The following is a 25,566-nucleotide window of genomic DNA, read 5'->3' as shown; positions in this document are numbered from 1 at the left end:
ACGATTTCCGAAAGAGAGCTCCTCATTATTAAACCAAAGTTTAATTAAATCGAGAAGAAACGAGGGCTAGAGAACACTGTTGTTTGATTAAATTCTTCGGAAGAACATTTTCTCTTTAATTAGCGCGTCATTTTGCAATTCTGCGTTTCAAATTTCATTCAGATATGTCCTGTGTTACTTCCCTTTATATTTTTTAAAAAGTTTTAATTAATCTTTAATAGTTTTAATTATAAACGTAAAAAAAGAAGCTACACGAAAAAGGAACCCAGTATCAAGTATTTTCAAAAAAAGCATTTTTGCAATTTTAATATTTTACGATTCTGTATCAGATGTGTCTTTAATATTATGCGTTATTATTGCTGGATTTTTTTATCGTTACGTTATTATAACTACCAGCCAGCGAGAGTAGCGAGCTCTCGTTTGTATTGAATATATTAATTACGGTCAAGTGAATGGCTGCTCAGGCGAGAACATTTTCGATATTCTTGCGCCTGACCGAATCACCACTTCCTCGGCCATTTGTTTATTGCTTTTTTTGTCGTTAGAATTTATTCGTGAGTAAACGTCGCTTCGTTTAACGCGCGCGTCGGCTCAGTGAATCACCGACATTTTCAGTGTGTGAAACGAGAAAACTGAGTACGTTCGCTTGGCATACGTGCGCATGGAGTATTTCTCGGTATATTCATTCGGCCGTAGTTGCTGCTTTGACGAATATACCATCGATTTTCCGAAACTTTACGCGATGCCAGCTTTGGATTCTTTCGCGTTAATAAACATGCCAATGCAAAATTGTAATTAAATCTGGATTGTAATAAGATCTAAGGTTAATCCGGGAGAAATAGGAACTTTATTATTTCTCTTTTCTTCCGTCATTTTGATTTAGCCATAAAGAGGAACGTTCAATGGTCCTTATTATATATAACGTAATAAGGAAGTCGATATATAATTTTTATTGATATGTGAGAAGCATAAAAAACACATAATGTTCTTTAATCCGTCGTTACGTTCGGATTAATCCGCTTTATCACATGTTATAAAATATTTGTGACCGCAACGAAAAACTTACAAAATAACGACGGTACTACTCTAATAACGTAATTTATTAAAATATGTACATAGAGCTAGAGAACTTTTAATGTGCATGTGTGTGTGGTACATGAAAGTCTCTTTAGCAAGCAACAGAGCTTTGCTTTGTAAGTATCTAAAACGTGACGCAGCGCTCTCTCTCTCTATTGATGTAGTTAATTCTACAGCATCCTGGCTTGAGAGAAGAGAAATAGAAAGCAAGCGAAGCACGGGCAACGACTAAATTATTAAAAGAACATGAAGAAATATTACTTAATGCGTAATTTGCAATCATATGAAGAAGTTTTTTATCCATGGCTTCATATATTTCAATAAAATAGTAGGAACAAACTCATGAATATTTTTGACAAAATAGCTGAACATACGACTTTTGCAAATTCTGTACGTAAGAGATAGATGTTCTTCTTTTAAAATTATATTGCATTCGGACTTCTTCGAGATATTTGTCTTTTTTATAAATTTATCGGAGAAAAAATAATCTTAGGAAATTAATATAATCTTCAAGTTTGGGAAAAATTAGATTACTAAAAGAAAACGCACAGAGAGAAGCACATAAGTACTTAAAAATAAAATTTATAACATTCGGTATGCGCAGTTGAAAACAAGTTTTATTTTATTAGAAACGCGTTTCGTTTAATCTTTACATATTTTGGAATTAGGAGAGTCTACATCGTTACTTTTGTCCAGATATGTGGAACAAACCGAAATTCGTGCTAACAGGCTACCATTGATATATACTCTGCTTTACAATCGTATTTGAAACTAATTAGTACCTCATCTGTTAAAGCCGCGAGACCGTAACCTATCCCTTTTGCGACTGAATTTCCCGCTGCATCCGTGGATGTATATATACCTACTATAATATACATACATGCATACATATATGTATATACATCATACATATATAGGAGAGAGAGAGAGAGAACAACAACAGAGAAAGATGAAAGAAGCGAAAGGGAGCATGATAGGATCTCTCATTTGTCAAGTTGGCACAATTAAACGCTGGCAATTCCCATAACCTTTCTTTCTTACGGGCGCAACGCGTCGCTCCCAATTAACGTTCGTCAAACGAAATTCCAGTCGGCGGAAATTCGCGACACGCGAGTGAGGTTTTTCATTCCCGTTATTATGATTTACGGGTGACGCGTTTCGTCGCACACAATGCATAATCGAATTGCACTACGTAACCTAGGAGTGAGTTGAAAAAGATCTTAACTGTTACTACTGCATTTAATCTCCATTTTTTAAAAATAAATATCTTTTTTTTTTATTGATTATAACTCATGTTCTATCTCTCGAAAGAGAAAGAGAGAAAAAAAATTCTTTATAAATATAAAATTTCAAACATTTCAAATAATTGTTGATAATTGATTAATATTATAATCGTTTAATTTATAACTAATTCTCACTTATAAATTTTCGAAGTAAATTACAGAGAGATGTTCCAAATTGATTATAACACTCAATTTGACGTTACTTATTGCGATCGCAATTGTATGAGAGAAACGTAATAAAATGCGGGTCCGACGTCAATATAGAACACTTCAAAAATTTCTCTTTTTGCTGCAAACGGTCGCATTCTGTTTCCTGCTTGTCAGCGACCGATAGGATAAATTAAATATTGACAATCGTCAAAATGTAACGCCAGAGATCCTGGCATAGTCGGACGGTTCTAATTAAGACCTGTCTAGTAATCGCTTTGTTGACAAAAACCGATTGTTGGTAGTTGCATCTGCTTTCAATCGAGTATTTCATTTACAAAGTAATTATTTGCACAAGCCTAATTTGTTGATCAATTTATTGCGTTCGCGTTTAATCGAGATTAAAAAATAATTATTCATTTATTTGCACGATTGAGTAAATGCTGAAAAATACGTTTAATATGCACCGATTTATGATTAAATTCAAAAATAATTAATTCTTTTGATAAGTTCATGAAAGGAATGTAATTACACATTTTCTTAAAAGAAAAAATACAACAGTTTTAAACTGTATATATAAATGCTTACAGTGTTAAGCAATAATTTAAAAGCATTTTGTATAAACAATTTTCCTTGTTTTTCTCTTTCTCTCTTTCTCTCTCTTGGTTAGCATTGGTCTATATGCATTTCAGAAATGGTAATTCTTCTTTGGTTCAATCTACATGAAGCGATTGTTGTAAATTCGAAATAACTAGAACGATCTTTTCCTTTTTAGTCAGCTTTCTTTCCTTCTCATAAAGGTTCATGCATCGATAAGTCAAGCCGTACATTTCTCACGATAAAATATAAAGTTGCTTCGTTTGTGACTTGCACACCATCGAGTTGAACCTATGATAAGCGAGACTTCTCTACTTTCTGTGAACTGATCGAATTTCCGAAACGTTTCTATCACTACTCTTGCTTACGGCTCCATTAAGTCAGGAAATCACACGCGTCGCTATAGGAATCGAATTTCGGAGACCTATTGAAAATTTTCTATACTTAGTTACTTCATATAATCGATGATACGAATGGCAAACAGTTTCTTCCGCAATAGAAGGCTCCTGTTATTTTAAGTAAGCAAAAAAAAATAGATTTATTCTCACGCCAGAATTTTGTTCAGAAATAAAATGTTCCTACCTTTTAATGAAGAATGAAATAAATTCTACGTTACATTTCATAAAATTAGCATCTTTTAATATCATATTATATGCAGTTGTAATTAGAAAATAATTGAAACTTCCAATTTTCATATTTATCTCAGAGTGGAAGAGAAGAAAGGGAAGAGAGAGAGAGAGAGAGAGAGAGAGAGAAAAGAGAAGAGAATTACATTGAATCTCAATCTCTCTATAATTCGATTTCGCTCCGTTCCGTCTGTCACATATCCGAATTAATCGCAAAACAATTTAGCTGGAATTAATACCGATTCGTGCAACTCCTACTGTAACGTTCGAATATTCGCTAATTAATAAAACACTAATTATCCTCCACCGAATCAGTGACATTAATATAGTGTCTAATAAGCAGTAATGTGTTATCAAAAGTGTAACTGTAACTATACACATGTATGTGTATGTACACGCATACATGTATTCGTCGTCAAATTCACGGTAAGTTGAAGGGAGATACAATAGAGCAAATAGAACATAGAAAATCCAGGGAACGAAGTAACAACGGAGTCACGTACCTTTTAAATGATCCTCCAATTACTTCGAAGCCTCAGCCTTGTAGTTTCGATCGAGTTTATTCGAGTGCGAAATACTTGTCCTATATACAGGGTGATCCTAATACCTTTAACTAAACTTCATTATACACATATGCTATTATACTGATTAAAAGATACCATTAAGCATAAATCTGGACACACTTTCTCTTTTTTTATAAACTCTAATTTATTAGAATTGTATATCTCTTGATTCAATATCAATATCAATAACACTTCATTATTTTATTATATAATGTTATACAATGTTTATATATTATAGGGTGCTTCTTAATTAACGCCTGCTAACCCCATATAGTTTTATTCTTGATTTAAAAAACTGAGTTGAAAAATCCTCTACCATTTTGGAATTTTCTTAATATTTCTTTTTAATTATGAGCAAAATGTCTAAAATCGACGCCTAAGGTAACTTTAAAATCTTCAAGAATCTTTTAAAAAACATCTTCAAAATATAATATTTCACAAAGAACACTGAAAGATATCTTAAAATTGTCTTATGCATCAATTTTATCCGTTTATTCGGCAATCTCCAAAAATTAGTATCTCGTTAACCATTGTAAACATTTTATCATAAAAAATATTATGGAACTTTTCGATTCAGTTCTTTTTATCAGGATCAGCACTGTGTGATTAATGGGTGTTATATGCTAAAAAAAATATCGTGTATATCTACAATTTATTTAAATGCTAAAATCTTTTCAATTTTTAATATTAGTTTCGTGGAAGAATTGCAAAAATATATTCGTGCAATATTCTTTTATTAATATGATTAGCAAAAAATATACTGTGGTAAAAAAGCTTAGTCAATTTTTTAGGAGCACCCTGTGTGCATACAAGATTTGATAGAACGTTATCAATAAAAAAAACCTATCAATTTAAATGGAGTGCACGTTATATAGATCAAGCACATGTAAGATTGTACAATATGTACATTGTATTACATTTATATGATATCATACACACACACACACACACACACACATGATTTATTAATATAATATAATATATATCTATACATTCTATTTAATGTTTAACGATTTATCAGCTTGTGGAGAATAATACAATAAGTGTCCGTGGCAAATCCAAATCTCACGTCTACATGTAAATTCAATCAAATATACGTACAAAATATGTTCTGCTTTTATTTGTATTTAAATTATACATACCAATAACGCTAGCTTAATTTCTGTCATTAGATAATTATAACGCAAGTGGACACGCAAAGTGAAACTACGCCTGTGAAGAAATTGTATGATGAAACGAAATAACGATTCGGAATATGAAGTGATTGTCGATAGTGCACGCTGAAGAGTAATAACTGCGATATAATGCAGGGGAAGTGGCAATCTGACGTGAGGGTTCACAAAATGCGCGAAAGAATGACAGATTTTGTGGTTCTGTAAAATATTCATATGATTCAGTATTGGAAAATTGGCATCTGTGTGATTCATGGGTGACAGAAGCAGTGTTTGTATTCTGTTCCAATCGTAGTTAATATCCTGTAGCGAAAACGATGCATAATGCATCATCAACACATGTGAGCGACCGAATACTTTGAAATAAATAGGTCACCGTACAGTTTAACATGAGAATAAGCCTGTACTTCAATTATGGCTCTCGATTAAACAGAGAATTTCATTAGCCGAACGAAATCTATTACCGAAAATATTTTCATAAGCTTATTTTATTTTCTATACTTTAATTTTATGATAGAATTTTAAGATTCTGAACATTTTTTTAAATAAATTTTTATTTCATGAAAAACGAATTAGATGTCAAAAATTGAACCAGCGTATAAAAATGTGAGATGTCAGTAATATAAAACAATAAACAAGGTATTGTTTTATACAAGAATAAAAAAAATCTCAATAGATAAATCTCACGATGAGAGACGAGCAAAAACGTTGCGTGAATAAATAAAGTTCCCAAGCAGTCGGTACTTCAGTTGATCGAATAACTCCATTTTATTGATTATATGAAGTACATACGCGAAAGGCAAAATCTATCACTGTGCCTTCGACTGGATTTACAAATATGAAACTCGGATTTGCTACGAACGGTTACATGTAATCCTCCACCAGCTGATAAATCGCAGACTAGACGTCAGATGGAAAATTGCCTGCGATAAGCAACGACAGGATTAAAGAGGCTAGGAATATAAAAGTGTTATTAGCAAAAAATTTGACCTTTGGAGGAGAACGGAGTTCACTTTAATCAATAAAAATGCTATAAGACTTTAATGGATAAAGACTATGATTATTAAGAAAGTTTTAGGTGTGTTCCGTTAAAACTAAACTTATGCTGGCGGAGTTTTAACGCGCTTTTATTAATCTCATAGGAAACGAAAATTCTTTGCTGAAGAATTATTCTAAAGTCTGTTGTAAGATAAACAAATAAGGATATTTCTGCCTCGAGCTAATCTAAGCCAACGTAGTTGCCTATAAAAGCACAGTCTATATATTCCGCGATTTACCGCTTACATATTTATAACTACTCCTTTCTTAAATATCGATTTAATGAAATTCCCGCGTTGCACAATCGGTGCAGCACTGCGATCGATATCACCGTCCAAAACGTGCTTTCAAATATTACAATTTTACGTGACAGCGAACATTGCCTTCTCTTGCGATATGCAAAAATCTCGCGATTATTCAACTTAACTTGGAAGTATCGTGTGTCAACCTTAAAATCGTTGCTTTCCGTTCTACATCCAATAGTTTATGCCCTCGAACATCGTAAAGCTCAGAGGTCTAATCCAAACAACAGATATTTTCAGACAACGATCGTAGACAATTCAAACGGAGATAATCCGTGAAATTTCTATCGGTAGATTATATCTGTAAAGGGTTACTTTGCATATGTATATAGCTGCATTTACCATACTATCGGTATGTACAAAATAAATTCCAACCAAGAGAATTTAGTATTGATTATTATATAAAGTATATTATATAAACTTATATAAATTATATTTAGACAGACTATTTATATAACCGTATTCATTCGATTCTAATGAGCATTGTCCTATATTTCTCGAGTCGTGTAATTGAATGCAATTATTCATTACAGTTATTCAATGAAGTATAAGAAAATAATTGTACGACAAAGTGCAATTTGTTACAATCGTGCTTTTCTATTTTAGTTATATAATTTTGATCTTTATTTCACTTATATGAAATACAAATATATATACACATATATATGTATATAGATATATTTCAAGTATATAGCTTTGAGTAAAACATTGATGAGAGAATTTTGTGCGGCTCAAAGGATGAAGAAACTGCTTTGCGAGCTTATTCGTGCTTTATAGCCCGTCAACTTGTGCTTGTGCGTTATCTATACACGGGCCTGCCGGCAATGCGTTTGTAACGTATTCGTAAACCCCGAAGACCGCTGTAATTACGCGCGCCACGTCGGAGGAGAGCGATCGGTGAAGCTGCATACCGCATCTATACATACGTAATTCCGGAACATGCGCGCCGAATGGCACAAGCCGCACAGCGAAGCCGCAAACCACGAAAATATGTCAGTACCGATAATGAGCTTACGTCCTCTCTGCGCCGCGACCCAACATAATTTCCTAAACTCGATGGATAGCAGACTAACACCACAGCAATATTATCTAATAGACTGGCGACTGACATCCATCAACGTTCGAAGGTAGATCATAGCCCAGTTAATGTCGTCGTCGCTTAACTATCTCGATTTGCATCTGTCCGTCTGACAATTTATGCGCCGTACTCGTGATAAGATAAAATTAATTGATACTTCTCGATCTGCTGGAGGGGATAATAGAATTTCGTTCTATTAATTAAATTAAAATCTTCTCTAAGAAAAAGGAGACGAGAAAATGGGATACAAGTAAAAAATTCCAATTTAAATTTATCTTTTGCTCGGTTCAATTAATCTGAAAATATTCTAGAATTTTGCAATTTTAATTTTTATATCATCGTAAATAATTACATTATCACTGACGAGTTATGTAATGTGCCAATATTTCATTCCGCATGAAAAGATTGGAATAGACGCGCATCAAAAGAAAATATCTTGTTTAAATGTATTAAATATGTTTCAACAACTAGAACGAGAAGGATGATATAATTTCCAATAATTTTGAATTACACGTTCCTTTATTTCAACATCACATTTCGTTGCGTTATTTTATTTATTCAAACGTATCTCAGGGAATACTGCAGTTAGCCACGAAGTTACCTCGAATAAATACAAGGGAAGGAATATTAGAAAAGTTGCGACCATTTATAATGTCACTGATTTAAGTATTCCCTGGTCTCTTCCGTCGCCTTTGTAATTACACGCGACAGTCTTTTCTTTCTGGTTCTTTTTTTTATAAAGTATAAAGTCTTACATTTCAAGAACGTCGCAGCCGCGTATGCGGATGAAGTTTTTAAGAGGATGATGTTCTGTGGTTATACGCCAGAAGAATCTTCTGCCTCAAGAAGAGAACTCTCAAAAGATTTAGCGAAATTAAATCCATAGCGAAAAGGTGTGCAAATACTTACTCTTGCTTTTCATTGCATTATAATAGCGATAGAGCAAAATTCTACGCGCTTACTTGAACGATCGGAAAATCTATTCTCCACAAAATAGCTACCATCAGCTTAACATGCAATGTTGCTTCGAGTATAAAAGATACACGAACGATTCAAATACTCGTAATTTTAAACATGCAACGAAAATATGAGATCATTACATTATTAATATCGATTCTACGAATATTTTCACGGTTAATTATCTGCCAATTCACTTAATCTTCTTAAGTATTATTAAATTATCAGACAATTAATTGTGTATTGATGTATTGTATAATAATTGCATATAATAATAAAAACTATTTTTATTAGATTATTTATATTAAAAAATATATATGAATTAAAAGATTGATGCAGCATATGCTTTTTTTATTAATATACAAAAATTTCTTTTAAAAAAATATATATATTTTAACTGTCTGAGATAGATAATAAAAAATGTACGAATATTTTTATGACGACTTGTGATTAAATTTTTTAGTAATTATAATATAACATTAGAAAAAATATTTTTTTTAATATACATTTATAGAAAAAGGTAAATAGAAAAGATGTTTTAATAAAGCTCTTACGAAACCTGATCCATAGAGCAGTGGATTTTTCGAAATAAATATCTCTCCTCTCACATAAAAATAACAGAGAGTATTAATACAAACAGGAACGAGACGTATAAAGGAAAGACAAAAGATCACATTGATTTTACACGTGTATTTTCTTACTCCTTTAGCATTCTTAATATTAAAACGTGACTGAATAAGCTTACGCTGCTATTTTTCTTTCCTATCAATCTTTTATTAGTTTTGTGCAGAGCTTCGGCAATGAGAGAAAAGATTAAAAAACAAATTGAGTTTTATTATGTTTTCTTGTCATCAATTAACCAAAAACATTTGATGATCATAATAATTTTATTTTATTTCTTGTGATTGTTATTGCTTAAAGATATCGAACACTTGCAAAATTCAACGCTGCGACGGTATTTTATTGCGCGGAATTTCATTTCATTACATCGAAACAAACATATCCGATAATCGGTCTTATTGCAAACTGAATCGAGTTTCAATGATGCGTATCACTGTAATTTGATGAGAGAAAGGAAAAACCTTGTTAAGGTTAATTGAAATTAATCTCATTTCAGAAGAGCAAGCGTTATATCATTTATCATCTTGTTCGTTTCATCACGAAACTCGTTGAAACATCAAACCTAAATGATGATTGTGTAAAATTGTGTGTGTGGATTATTATATACATATATATATAATACAATGATACAATATAAAATGGGATGTATATAAACACAAAGTTCAAATATAAAAGTTAATAAATATATATAAAATTGAGACAAAATATCAATTAATTTCTTTCACGAATAAAAACATAACTTTAACGAAAAAGGTTAAAAATATAAGTATGATATGTACTTTAATATTATTTTTTTATATTCCTGATTTGTTAAATAATATTTTATTAAAAGATAAAATGATTATAAAAATATCAATATTATTTTTTATCTCGTAAACGTAATGGAACTAGAGATTAGCTATATTAGTATTATATAATAAATATTTGAATCTAATAAAGTAATGTGTCGGAGAACTACATAATAACAAATAAAAATGTTGAATACTATAGTAAGCAAATAACTAATAATATATTAAATTATTAATATTTAAACAAAATGTTTTTTCCACACAAAAAGAGGAGAAAAAGTAACAAGAAACAGAAGAAACCCATAAACTCCCCTTCTAGCCTTACTATACGACAGCTGCGTCCCTGATTCGGGAAAACTTCCTTGATATTTTTTCAGATATCGCTGTATATTATGTTTCTGTGTCACTAGAGGGATATCGTTCCCTGAGAAGAGGAAAAGAGTCATTAGTAGTATCGAGGGACGTGATGTGATTAAGCGAAACGTCTATCCAACGTCTGTTTGTACGCAAGCGGCGAATTAACGACTTCAATTTTGTTGGTCGTGTCCGGGAAAACCGTGCGGGAATTTTCGGGCATTATTATGTAAATCGGTATGCTGACGCCAGTGAAAATCAGTTAACGGCCGTAAAGGTAGGGTCTAATAACTAGGTTTTCCATATACATGTAGGACGTCACGCGATATTACAGAATCATTAATGAAATTTATTATTTCGTCGTCCATGGATAAACACACGGTCATATTCGTAATGCAATAACCACAAAGCGAAACAAATGAACGCGCAAGATAATTTTACATTTGCCGTAGGAAATCGTGAAATATAGCTTTCGTACTCTGAAAATGACATCTCCGAAGCGAGTTAAATTGAAAGCAGTTAAATTTAACGTATCTAATAAAATTAAATGTAGTAAAAAATTTTGTTTATTAAAAAACGATATAGACATGATGGAATTCGTCTTTGGATAATTATATAACTTAAAGTTTATATTATAAGTATTTAGTTACAACAATAAAACATGTCTATTAGTTTCTTTATTTATAGTATATCCTTCGGCAAATCAGAAAGATATACATTATTGTAAAAGATTCGCATTTTCTACCCTTCCTAGATATATTACGCTTCGTGCAATTGGAATTCAACGGATATAATGCGTATAATAGTATATCTGATATTATATTCCATTTTTCTCTTTAGGTTTGCAATAGCTTGTATAAAATATCCGAAGTTTTTCAAAATGAGATCTTTTTCTAAAAACAAGTGCAAAACTAAACGAGTTCTTCAAGGTTTTGCTCTCCCATTTCACCTACAAGATAGTGGCTTGAACAAATCCACGGATAGCCGAGAAAGTCTTCCGTATTTGAGCTCTTTTCCATTTCTATCTCTGGAGAATCATATAAAGGATGTTACAGTTCCCTCAGCAGCCATCCAACAATAACAAAATTTTCATAATGCGGAAAATAATCATACAAGAATAAATTTGCATTGGTACATTATAGTAACTAGATATAATAAATTAAACCTAATGAAATCTGTAATTTTTATTTCAAATTTTATTCCAAGCTATAAATCTGCAAATTACGAAAAATTAAATTCTCTTTATTCATAATTATTGTAGTTGATATAGATTTATAAATGTCTAACATATAATTGCAAGAATGTATAAAAATTCGATCTGACATTATTCCAAACTATATTTACAAAAATATTAGAGATTAAGAACATGTACCAGCATCGTTGATATATGTTAAATACGCTTCGTGCAATTGGAATTCAACGGATATAATGCGTATATGAATGCGGGAGAATCTCGAGAAACATTAATGACGCGAATAATTATTCTAATAGCTCAGAGATGCTGCAGATTCCAGTTTCTCTCAGCACTTGAGATAGACGGATTGCACAATTTATCCCACTCGCTCGGTTTACCCGATTTTAATTAGTTTGAAAAAGAATTAGGCGATGCTAATTCTATGATTCGTACAGAAGATTGACACTATATACATAAATTTAATAATTTAATGATTATCTTGTTTTATAAATTTAATAATGACCCTAATCACATTAATTTCAACATTTCGCTAACTTATTATTGATTTTTCATTGCAGAATCAATATTCAGACGCTGACGCAGGATTTTCAACTCTAACGCGGGACATAGATAAATGAAAAGGAAACGTAAAAGCTACTACTTACGCGAAGCATAATTGCAAGTATAATGATATCGTTTACTTTTTATTTGTATACTTAGGCGTAGCTAAAATGTTATTTAGGGGGTGGAGGGGCACTAATTAGAATTGAGACTTTTGTTATATAAATTAGTTTACAAATTTAAGAAAAAATAAATTATAATGAATTAAATATGTGTCTCTTTCGGGGGAGAAGAGTAGTCGAGTTGTATGAATTATTGAACTTCTTTTATTTTATATTATTTTTAATTACTACAAATAAATTATATATATTTAATTTATAATGATTTATTTTATTTTTTTAATAAAATAGTAAACTGATGAATATATTAATGAATTTTAAAATTATTTTACTGTAAATTTGTAATTATTTTGTAATCATTTTTATTCTGGAAGATTTAGGGGAGTGGCCGTGCCTTGCTTTCCCTTGGCTATGCATGTTTGTATTATTCTTTTATTGCAATTTGTCTCACAAACTTGACACATTTTCTATTTCCAGAAGATCTAAGCTCTTTACAATCTTCGCTATATCTGCCACTCATTTAAAATTAATAACGATAAACCGCATACTCTCTTTTCAAAATCCAGTACATTATCTTGATTTCCATTTTATATCCTCAGTAACGTAGAAATGACTCCAATTTGTTGAAAGCATTAAAAGCAGAAAGGCGAAATTAATACAACACAATGACCAAAAACATCGAAAATGGAGAGATTGTAATAAATATACATTGCGATAAAATCTTATAAAACTAAGTAACGCGCGGTATCTGTCAAGTTAATTAAATGAAAATAGGGCATACATGAACCGCACGACGTGGTATTTGTGGGAAAAGCTTCGAACAACGCGGTTAACGCGGTAACGCTCTGCGTACTGTGGCGTCAACAGTGACGCTTACAATTAATAAGCTTAATGATTAAGGCTTTATTTCATAAAACAGAGTCTGCTGTCGACGACCGATACCGGCGTATTTAGCGACGTCTTAATCCTGTGGAGACTCCCACAAAGGCAGTCGAAGTAGAAAAAAGAAGTCGCCGACAGCCACCTGTGACTCTTACCGGAAGGGTTGCGGGTCTTGTTGATAGCGAACAAGAAAAAGGTGAAAGAACTGAGACAGAAAGAACGCGAAGAGATATATCCAACAGCATAAATCGGGCAGAAGCGAGGTACGCGCTCTCTTCTTTCTCTTTCATAATCCCTTCGCGGATGTAGGATGCAGAGTAAATTACGATCACGTCTCGTCGCATCGCCGCGACAGCGACAACATGCTTTTTCATCTCGCGCGGATTGTAAATACCACCGGTGCTGCTCGGTAAAATTTCATTACACATCCCATCCACTCTGTGTCTGGCTCATGCGAGATAAGATTAAACAAAATTAACCTAAATCCTACATATAAATTTTCATCGAAAGAGAAATTTTGCATTCATAGAAGTTGAATGAATCGGGAGGAAAACTACTGAAATGATATTGTTGTCTCTCTCTCTCTCTCTCCCTCTCTCTACAGTTTAATTAAAATACTCTACTCAATCAAATTAAAGCATCACCTGTTTCACTCTGAAAAAGTAGATAAATTTCTAGATAGAATAACTTCGTCAAAAATCGTCATATCGAGATTTTTCGAAAAGCAAAGTAAAGATAAAGATTCACTCTTTCGAAAGCTGTAAACCGCTTTTATGCACAATTTTTAATTCACGCCGTGGATCTCTTCGCAAATTTTGTAAAAAATTTTAAAATCTGATACATCTTTATTTATATTTGTGTAACTTTATGAAATATCAGTAATACCGTTTTTTGACGTACTAGTTTAAAAAGCAGAGATTTTTTTAAAATCTCGATACGATGATTTTTGACGAAATTATTCTATCTCAAAATCTATTTTTGCAGCGTGGAACAGGTGATGCTTTAATTTTGTTAAGTATAAGTGTATGTTTAAAAATATTTAAATATTATAATTAATTTATAAAAAAAAGATGATATCTTTAAGTAAAAAGTAATTTTTTCAAATCTGCAACTAGGAAAATTTTTTTGTAATAACAATCAAAAGTATTAATATATAATTCGCATTTGGCCGTAGTTCGTTAATACATACAAATGTAAAATCTTACGCGTTTGAATTAATCAGTGTAATTAATTATCTTTTAATAACTATTTAAACATAAAATGTAATAACTAGTTAGACACAAATCCATGCAAATTTTCATCAAAAATAGATTTCCACGAATGTATTTTCCATTACTCATGGAAATCTCTAATGATAAATGCTAAAGTGTATCGTTATTAATTAATATGTAATATGTAAATTAAAAAAATATATATATATCTGAATATAATTAATCTCTTCAATATCAATACAACTTTTCCTAGAAGATATGCGAAATGGTTTACGCGCGCGCGTAAATTAAAATTAACATTATTGTTTATCAATACTTCCACTTATAATATTATAAATATGGATATATAACAAAATATTTTCCATATAATAAAGACTTTATTATTATATATAATGACACAAAAGGATAATATCTATCTTAATTAGAAAATGTAATTTTATTAAAATTGTTATAATTCATTATACAATTAAAATCGTACTTATTATCAATTAAACGCGCATTCTTTAATTAATAAAAACTAATAAAGATAACAAAATGAGAAAACAGAATAAACAAAATGATAACGTAAGTTTAAAAATGATAGAGATTGATCGAGATGTGGAAAAGAGTATTCTTGAAATTGAAATTTAATATATAGCAGACATATACATACCGATAGTTCCATTTCAATATAACGGCATATTAATATGTTTCATTCGGACAAATTATTTTGTATTTATTTTTTATATGTGTGTTTGTCGCAAAAAAGGTGCAAAAAATCTTTAGCGTGCAGCAGCTACTCGTTTGCACATTTCCGCCGCTCGATTTCACAATATTTCTGAGTTTCCCGTGGATAACTTCATCTTGTATGGAAATATATAATTTTAGTTTAGTCTATCTCTTTGATCGCAATTGAAGTAATTAAAACGTTCACAATTTAATACATATTTCGTTTACAAATAATTTTTATGATAATGCAAAAATATTTGCAATACTTTAAAGTGCATAAGTTAAGTATTGAACTATAACTGTTTAATTTTTATTATGGAATTGTATACTCGTTGATTGCAAAATATTTTCTGTTAAAATTTATTTCACAAATATTACTATAATCTGATATAAATACATTTTTTTTAAATTAATTCTCGTAATAATCGATTAAATCTGAAAATAATAAATATAGAGTATATGTACAGATATTGATGTCTTGAAAGAATATTAGCTTTATTAGCGATTATAATAATTAATTTTAGAGAGAAGAGAGAGAGAGAGAGGTTCATTATGCTGTTAATTCTAATCCTTTTCTATTGATGTTAACATTAGATATTGAGAAAAAAATACTTTAATCATTGTAATATATTTCGTTTGCTTACTGACCTAAAAAATCATCGAGACTTTCTGCTTCGATATTTATAACCGACATATCGGATTTCTTAACATAAAGCATGAAAGCTATATGGCCTCAATAAAAGTCGCTGTTCTAAACGGAATATTCCAATTAGCTCTGAGAATGTGTGTCCCCATAGTAATACTTCAATTTCCAGTCCACTCGGTGGTCCCAAATAGCGTTACACTGGATTTCATAATTTCATATTGCCAATGAAATCTCATATTCGCGGCACGTGCGTAAATAAGTGATAATAAAACAGTTTGTCATCTTTCAACAGAGGAATTTCAACTCGAATCACGGAGCGAGCGAATGGCTGCGATTTCCCCGAGGAAAATGGGAGTTCCCGCGAGAGCGCAACGTAAGCGGGGTAAGTGAATGGAGAAGTCGGTGACGTGCGACGTCGTTGGGTGGAAAAACTTGGGTGATCGTTTCGAAGCGATCGCGATCTGATCGATCTCGAGGAACTACCACCGACTCGTTTCTAACCGCGGTCAGGAATAGCCGCGGGGAATCGAATTAGTATCCTTCGGACGAAGGAGGAACACTTTGACGGACGCGGGTGGCGGGACGGATAAGGCGACCGTATTGGATTTCCAGAAGGTGGACGGGACTCCGATCGACCTCCTGGGTGATGCCATCCTGAGACAGCGACATTCTCACGGTCGTACTCCAAGTCACCAGGGTGCGACCGGCCGGAAAATATGGCCGATCTCGAAAGGATCAGGCTGGTGGTGCTCGGCGGCGCCGGGGTCGGCAAAAGTGCCATTATACGCCGACTACTCGGTCAGGGTTTCAGCGAGCGATACCGGCCCACCGTGGAGGATCTGTACTCGCGAGAATGCGTTCTTGGTACTCTGACGCTTAAAGTCGACCTTCTGGATACCGCAGGTAAGATCAACGTCTCTTTCACCATTCCCTTTTTCCCTTCTTTCAGTTCAACAGAAGTTGAATGAAACGCTCGCTGCTATTGATGTATTCTTCTAGATCTAAAATTCTAGATTGATGATCTAAAAGAATACACCAATAACGGTAAGCGTTCACTTAACTGTTGAGTTCGCTAAACTACTAATATTATTTTGCAAAAACTATAGTAATGCTTTTATTAAAGGATCATATCACTTTAATGTAATAACGCATCGTTTTTATGCTGCACTTATGCAATGATTCAATACTTAAGTTAATCGAGTTGATTTTAATTAACTGCTATATTATACACTTAAATTGTAATCTCGTTGTTATTAATTAATTCATCATTTTAAAATTTCGTATATTTACGGATCTGCTGTTCATAAATTTATAACAAGAAAAATAATAAGTCTCATATATGTGAAAAATTAATTCTTATATATTTTTTTAAAAGCCACTTTTTCTTAAAATGTGAAATGTTTCCCTCATCGAATCTGCTATGCAATATAACGAAAAATATTAAATGATACGTGATACTACGTACACATTCTCAATATGATGAAACGGAATACTGAATGTTTTGATTGAAAACGAAAGAAGCTTGGATCTCTCTCTTGCCGGAATCGCGTATCAAATAAACGTAACTCAGTAGTGCTCAATACAGCTCTACAGAAATGTGTTCGTCCAAGGCATCCTGATCTAATCGAGATTGCGCAAAGATATATCCCGATAACTTTTTAGCAAGAGACCAACGGAGTTTGTATCGGAAAAAACAGCGAGATAAATGCGCCTCACATACGCATCATAAATAAATAGAATGACTTATTTTTCGTACGTAGCAAAAATTTATCAGAAATAACAGCATGTTTTTTAGCAACATTTGTAAAAATATCATGATATAAATAGTTGTCAGTTTCGAACGCGTTTCGACGTATCTTTTAATAAGAAAAACAGAGAGAAGAAAATAAGAGAAATAAGAGGAAAAAAGTGAATAAGAAGTTATTTCAGATTTTCTAAGGATTACTTCGTATACATTACGCGAAGCAACAATGCACGATTTTTTCAAACGCGTAGGAAGATTTTTCTCATAAACATTTATTAAATGAAATAAGTTTTGATTTTATTTCTGTAGGCGACTTGCAGTTTCCTGCGATGAGGCGGTTGAGCATAGCCACCGCCCACGCATTTCTACTCGTATACGCGACATCATCGTTACCAAGTTTCGAGTGCGTGAAACGTTGCTTCGAAGAAGTAAGAGAACAACGACCCGACTTTCAGGTATATATGGCTTATTCACATTAATTTGCTCGTGATTTGTCTCGTAGAATTTATCGTGCGAATATTCAGCAGTTATTCTTATCAATCTACAATTAAAATTAATTCCTTCTCTATCATTTAAAGTATCTATGAAATATTAATTTACTGTTCTCAATATTTATAACTTTGCACAATATCTAAAGCTGATGAAAAAGCATTACATGCGACATTTTTTCAAATCGATTTTATTACAGTTATACTTTAGTACATTCTATAAAAAATAACGGCGTGAACTTAACACCATGCGGTGTCTGTATAATTTTCACTATATTGGTGTTAGATTAAAACCAACCTAGTGTGGATTTAACGTTATGGATTTTAAATTTCCACACCCCCATGAAACTTGTTAAATTCATACTGTAATAGTGTTGATATAAACACCAGGGATTTTAAAGCCGCTGTTATATTATTAATGCCGCTGTTATATTATAATGTAACATCAACATGGTGAGAATTGTATAGCTACTGCGTGGACGTGTTACACACCAGGAATGTTAAATTCCTACCATTTTTTAGAATGCAGAAAAACAGAGTATATATTTTCTTAAATATATTTCTCTAAAATATATTTTCTTTCTAACAGGAAGTACCCATAGTTATCGCCGGGAACAAGCTTGACCTAGCGCCAGCGCGAAGAGAAGTGCCAATCGAGGACGTGAGCGAGTGGCTATTTTGCGAATTGCCGAAACTTCGCGCTAAGGTGATGGAGTGCTCGGCAAAGGACGACTATAACATTAAGGACGTATTCAGATGTTTCGTCACGCTTTCCAAGATCGTACCGAAGAATCCCACGGGCGAGGTCGAGCAGTCGGGGCTCAGGAGAAGATGTTCGGCGTACGGGTCACGCAGGTATGGTAACACTAACAACGTTATTTCCTACGAATGAAAGTCATTGAGCAAGAACGCATATATATTTTTCATATATATTTTAATATTATATATAATAAAATATATATTATATAATATACAGTAAAAAAAATTTAAATCTTTTAAGAGTGAACTTTTCAATTTTTTTTAAAGAAAGATATCAACCAAGACGAAAAATTTTCAAATTATAAACTATATTATAAGAAAATGTGTAGTGCGTCTCATTTTTAACAGAATAAATTTTTAATTTGAAACTTAGTTTACCAAGATATTTTATATCATACATAAAGAAATACATTAAGAATTTCTAGGGTTGACCTTTATTCGTTTTCTTTTTTAAGAAAAAATTATTCCAATAAATCCATTTGTGATATATCACAAATAATAATAATAATAATTTATATATATAAATTGTACATGTGCTATAATAACAATATCGAATGTGACTTTAAGGTTTATTTGTTGAAAGGTTGTTACTTAGCATTAATTACGATGTGATTAAGTAATTTTTCACATCATACCTATTAGATAGAATCGTAATCTCGAAACAGTGAATCGCTAAGTCAGGGTTATTTAATCCAGATAGTTGGTGCGCAAGCAGACTTAAAATGAAGATTGCATCCGACGTAAATGAGAACTGAGAATTGTGAGAGGCAAGTTTCGCGTCAAATATAGGGTGAGAATATGGGTTTAGAAGCAAATCAACGTAATAAACATTATTAAAAATAATAAAAATTACGAACGCGTAGGGAAACTATTATGTATAAATAATAAACAATGGATAAATTATCACCCATTAATTATTTATAATTAATAGTTCTCTTTATTTAAAAAATATTGAATACTTTTACTACAAAAAAAATTGTAAAAATTAAATTTTATATAGATGTTTAAATAATTCATTACCTTTAATCATATCTTAAAATTGGCGTTCACGCTTTTTTGAAGCCTCTATTCGTTGAGGCTGTTGGTATTCTCTGATTTTGATGTGGTTCCGTATACAGGGGTTTTTGGGGTCGAATATTTCGAATCTAGGTACTCGAAAATTGAAAATTCGAACTGGTTGATCCAATATGGCGGACGTAAAATTAACGGAAATTTTAAAGATTTTTCCACTTTGGTGTGGTTTCGTATACGGGGGTATTCGGGGTCGATAATTACGAATCTGAACTCAAAAATTGGAAAATCGAACTGGTGGATCCAATATAGCGGACGTAAAATTAATGGAAAACTTAAGATTTTTCGATTTTGGTGTAATTTCGTATTCGGGGGTATTCGTGGTCGATAATTACGAATCCGTACTCAAAAATCGAAAGTTAGAAAAAGTTGATCCAATATACCTAGCGGACGGAAATGTAACGAAAATTCAAAAGATTGTTCGATTTTGGTGAAATATAGTAAATTGGAGATTTAGGGGTCGTATGTAGCTACGAATCTGTATTTAAATATTGAAAGATCGAAATAGTTGATCCAAAATGGTTGATGGAAATGAAAAAGAAATCATTAATAGATATTCTTCGTTGTTTGAGAAATTTGGTATAAGGGGTATATTGCGATCGTTTGTTATGAATCCGTGTTTAAAAATCAAATGGAATTAGTGGTCGCTGTTTTCGAAATCGAATTCAAAACTTAAAAAATTAAAATTGACGGTTAAAAATATTATTGTAATTCTAAAGGTTTTCAGAAAACACATTTTGATATCCAATGTATATACTCACAATAAACGCGCGTGCGTCAGAGGATTTGACATATCCCATATACAGGGTGTCCCGACTATCCGGAAAATATTTCATGAATAGGTAGAGCGGACTGAGACGAAAAGTTCTCTTCCGTTTTGCAATTTTCGCAATAGTTAACGAGATAATAATTGGCAAAAAGACCAATATGGCGGACGGAAAAGATGCGAAAATCTTAAAGGTTTTCCGATTTCGGCGAAATTTGGATTAAGGAGGCTTACGCGGACGCTGATTTCGAATCCGTGATCAAAATTAGGAAAATACAAACATAGGGTGGACAAACGAAAATAATGGGTGGACAAACGTGGACAAACAGTGGACAAACGAATGCAATAATGATTTTACCAATATTCGCATTTAAGATGCCAACTTCACAAAGCAGCTCTATGAAGTTGGATTCTCTAAATGCGAATAGTGGTAATATCATTATTGCATTCGTTTGTCCACTGTTTGTCCACGTTTGTCCACCCATTATTTTCGTTTGTCCACCCTATGTTTATTATATTTTTCGTAGTAGTGGAAAATAACCACTTGGGGGTGTTACAATTTTTTTTGAGTATAACTTTTTTTTAGAGTGTGGACAAACGTGGACAAACTGTGGACAAACGAATGCAATAATGATTTTACCAATATTCGCATTTAAGGTGCGAACTTCACAAAGCAGCTCTGTGAAGTTGGAATCTCTAAATGCGAATATTGGTAAAATCATTATTGCATTTTTTTGTCCACTGTTTGTCCACGTTTGTCCACCCATTATTTTTATTTGTCCATCCTCAAAAAATAAGTTATACACAAAAAAAGATTGTAACATCCCCAAGTTATTATTTTTCGAAGTTCAAAAAAGTAATCATTTTTCGAGTTCGTATCGATTGCTTGGGAATTCATTTGACTAAAGTAATGATTTTTTCGAAAAAATACGAATGAAAAATGTCGAAAAAAATGAAGAACAACTGAATAAGATTAAAAGAAGACGAAAATCATCATCTTCATGACTATTTCAAAAAGCGGGTAAAAATAAAAAAATAAGAAAAATACGAAAATCAATAATTTAAAATGAAGACAATTAATTAAAACTAAAAAAAGGAAAAAACATATGATAATCTCATAAATTAGACAAATCCGGAAAAAATTTTCAAGGATGTATAAATGCTTAAATTTTTTAAAAAATTAAGTAAAGAAAGAACCTACGTTGTAATTTTAGTGGGATTAACAAACCAGTTTGGACTTTTCCAGATTTGTTTGTGTATCCCCTATAATTCTGAATCGCGCGCGTAGCGCGCGCAGGAAAAGGCTAGTATTAATAAAAATCAATAAAAATCCGAAAAGAAACTTATTGGATTACGTTATAGTGATAACACACGTACCAAACTAGATTACGGTGTAACTTCTTTAATATATATAAAAATAATTTCTTAATCAACGACTTTAATCGTATTCACAAACCCGCCATTTAGTTTTATCTATCAGCTGTACATATTAACGAAACAGGTATTCAATCTAAAAGATTTTCAATGCACTTCAATGTTGCTGTAATTATTAATATCAAAGTAGATCAAATATGAACATAATTGAAACATTAAATATCGTTTTCAACACAGTTTCAATATCGTTTCAATCGTCTCTTGAACATTATTATTTATATTCGATAGTGTTTTACTCGAACTTGTGTTTTGCATTGCTGAATTTTTTTTGCTATTACTTTTATGAGGGTTAGTCCAAAAGTAAGTTTCCCTATTTTAAAAGAAATAGAAAAACAAAGTTCAAAATTCTAAAAATAATTTTTTGAATTTCTTACATTTTGATTATTTAAAAAAAAATCGACATTTTTTTCTATGCATTTGTTGTATCATGGAAAAACTTTGTGTGTACTACGGCGTGATCATTTTTCGCGAGTCGTCTATGATCAATCCAAAAATAAATTTCTCTTTTTTTGCATGTAAGACTCCAGGGTGCCTTCGTGTATCATTTTATCTTTATTGTTCACCCAATGTTAAATTTGAAAATAGTTTTTCTCTTACATAATGTATGAAAAAGGAATTTTGTTCCATGTTAATACTGCATTGTGTAAAAAGTAAGTGCTTTTATATTTACATAATATAATCGGATCATACTAAACCAAAAAGTAATGTAAAATTAACAAAATATAATATAACAATGAGATTATTATCTTCTTCATTTTATAATCTTCCTGCCACATTGCAATATTTTGTCAATTTCATTTTCACATTCATGTTGCAAAATAATGTTGAATAGTATTATTTTTTCATACTTTTTTCGATTTTCAATTTTTCATAAACATTCTATTTTTGTCATTAAAACATTGACAATTACTAGTAACATGATATTGCTATTCATCATTTTAATACTTCCAAAAATAAAAATTTCATAAAAATTCGTACATACATATTGTGTAGTGTTTCTTGTATTATAATAATTTCATTATATAGGATAAATAAGAAATAATGCCTGTTCCGAAGCTGGACCTTGAGTGCTTTGAATAATTTCATTTATATTGTATGTACCACGTTTGTAGTCTCTCGAATTGGTTTTCCGAAATTAGAAGCGGAACTAAACTATTATAATAATATCACAAATTAAACTGATTAACAATGTAATAATTTAAAGCTCAATAATTTTAAGAAGATCTTAATGTATTGAAAATATGTAAATAAATTTATCGTGAAAAATATCTATCACCACAGTTGGGAATCGAACTCGGATCTTTAGTATTCCGTGCGAACGTCCTATGTCTTTAGGTAGACCATCGAGTTTTACATGAAATTATTTAATGCACCAATTTCACACGAAATTATTTAAAGCACTTAAGGTCCAGCTTCGACCAGTATAGCTTCTTATTTATTGTATATTTACATTATATGGTCCTAATAAATTATTTATTATTGTATAGGTATATAGAAATTATATGCGTATATATGTTTCCAATAATTGAAAAAAGAATTTTTTTATTTACGTATATTTTAAGAAATCATAATTAAAAAAAAATAATTTCAAATTGTATGTGTATACATATAAATGCATTTCTCTTCAGCTTTCTTTAACTTAAAAAAATATCCGAACTCAAATTTTATATTTTAATATCTTAACAAAAGGCTGTCGTAATATTTACTTTCGCTTTATAACTCCATCTATTGAACTTATATAATTAATTACGCGTAGTTCAATAGAGCGCTAGAGGGGGCTATTATTACTTTCAAATCTTAAATAATATTTACATCCTTCTAATTATTTACTGTCCTTTACTTAAAATTTCCTTTTGGAAAGCTTCTCTTCTTAAATCGTAACAATCTTGTTTTTTCTCAGAGATATAAATTAATAAAAAAATTAATACGAAATATAAATTATTAATATTATAAAAGGATTCTTTATCTAAACAATAATAATACGACGTAAAGGAATACTGTACATAACTGAACACCACAAATTCGAAGAAAAAACAGATACAGCGTTAAATCAAGTTAGCTACAATTTTGTAATTACATTGAAAAAATTGTTTATTTGACTAAATTAATTTAATTTGTTTTTTTTTCATTGAAGAATGTATATATTGTGTATATATATATATATATAATACACACATTTTCCAACGAAAGAAATAAAGATACATTAAATTAATTTAGTCAATTGAATAATTAATTTTATCGAATAAATAATTTTCTTTCATTGCATAATAATTACAAAATTGTATTGTAATTGACTTAAATAAATGTGACTAAAACAAATATGACTAAAATACATACATTCTTCACTAAAAGACATAAAGACGAACCAAATTAATTTAGACAAACAAACCATTTTTTCTTAATGTAGATACTTCTAATTCTCTCATCTGTTATTCTTTTATTATTAATGGAAGGTCCGGCAGCCCTAGCGGCAGAACCGGCAGCGCGGGTCCCGGTGGGAATCTCCAACAAGTGGTCGCGGCTCAGGGTCCTAGCGTCGTAAGCGTTACCGAGGAGGTAAAGAGCAAACCACGTAGTCGCAGCCTGATCAGGCGCACTTCAAGAAAAACGAAACAGCAGATCAGAGATGCCCGTGCCGATGACTGCAACATCTCCTAAATCTGCTGTCTTGACAGAGAAACGAGTTTCATTCACAACCAGGAGTCCGCTGGTCCCGATTATTGCGAAGAAGCGCAGCAACGAGCAATCGAGTTTTTTTTTTATCAAGTGCGTTAAGGTAAGACTCGAGCCGACGTTCGCGATTTGGAAGGAAACAAGTAGTATTTCCATATCTACATAATAACGGATTAGCTTTTACTGCTTGCTCCGTCTTGCTCCACGGAATGAAAAGCAAGCGTGATAAGTAGATAAAATGGCTAGTTTCAGAGGAAGTCTAGCTCGAAGTTCGAAAAGATACAAATCGACTTCATAAGATTTATACCAAAAAGTATGTGTATCGATAACACAAAAAAGTATTATAATTATTATTAAATATTAAATTTGAGAGAAAAAAATTAAAATTTTTTAATTAAGTTTCTCTTGGCAAATAAATAATAGAAAATGTTAAGTATCATGATAAAATCTCTAATCTTTTCACATTAAGATAATGTAAGTTTTTATATGGAAATTGTAAAATAATTAAATAACTTATTCAATTTTTATTAAGAAAAATGCAAACACAAAAAGTTTTTTGCTATCGATATACATTTTTTTGGAATATGAAATATCCCTTGTATATAGATACGTATATATATTAACGTGTGGATGTGAAATTGATGTTTAAATATGTAATTGTTTTCAACGAATGGATGAACTCTCATATATCTTCATGTAAATATTCCTGATTTCAAGTAAAACATTA

The 25,566-nt window shown here is 31.5% G+C and overlaps 1 protein-coding gene across 1 annotated transcript; it reads left to right on the top strand.

The window, feature by feature from the left end:
- Positions 1-16,620: 16,620 nt before the first annotated feature.
- On the top strand, positions 16,621-24,824 carry LOC108773411 (GTP-binding protein Di-Ras2). The gene is made up of 4 exons (XM_018539217.1): positions 16,621-16,807; positions 17,958-18,103; positions 18,726-18,991; positions 24,620-24,824. Exons 1-4 carry the CDS (start codon positions 16,621-16,623, stop codon positions 24,822-24,824), a joined length of 804 nt encoding a protein of 267 aa, XP_018394719.1.
- Positions 24,825-25,566: the final 742 nt, after the last annotated feature.

This window comes from Cyphomyrmex costatus, unplaced genomic scaffold (genome assembly GCF_001594065.2).
Source record: "Cyphomyrmex costatus isolate MS0001 unplaced genomic scaffold, Ccosl1.0 scaffold205, whole genome shotgun sequence".
In the NCBI taxonomy this organism is placed as follows: domain Eukaryota; kingdom Metazoa; phylum Arthropoda; class Insecta; order Hymenoptera; family Formicidae; genus Cyphomyrmex; species Cyphomyrmex costatus.
The sequence above is the reverse complement of the archived record's forward strand: the minus strand, read 5'-3'. Positions and strand labels throughout refer to the sequence as shown.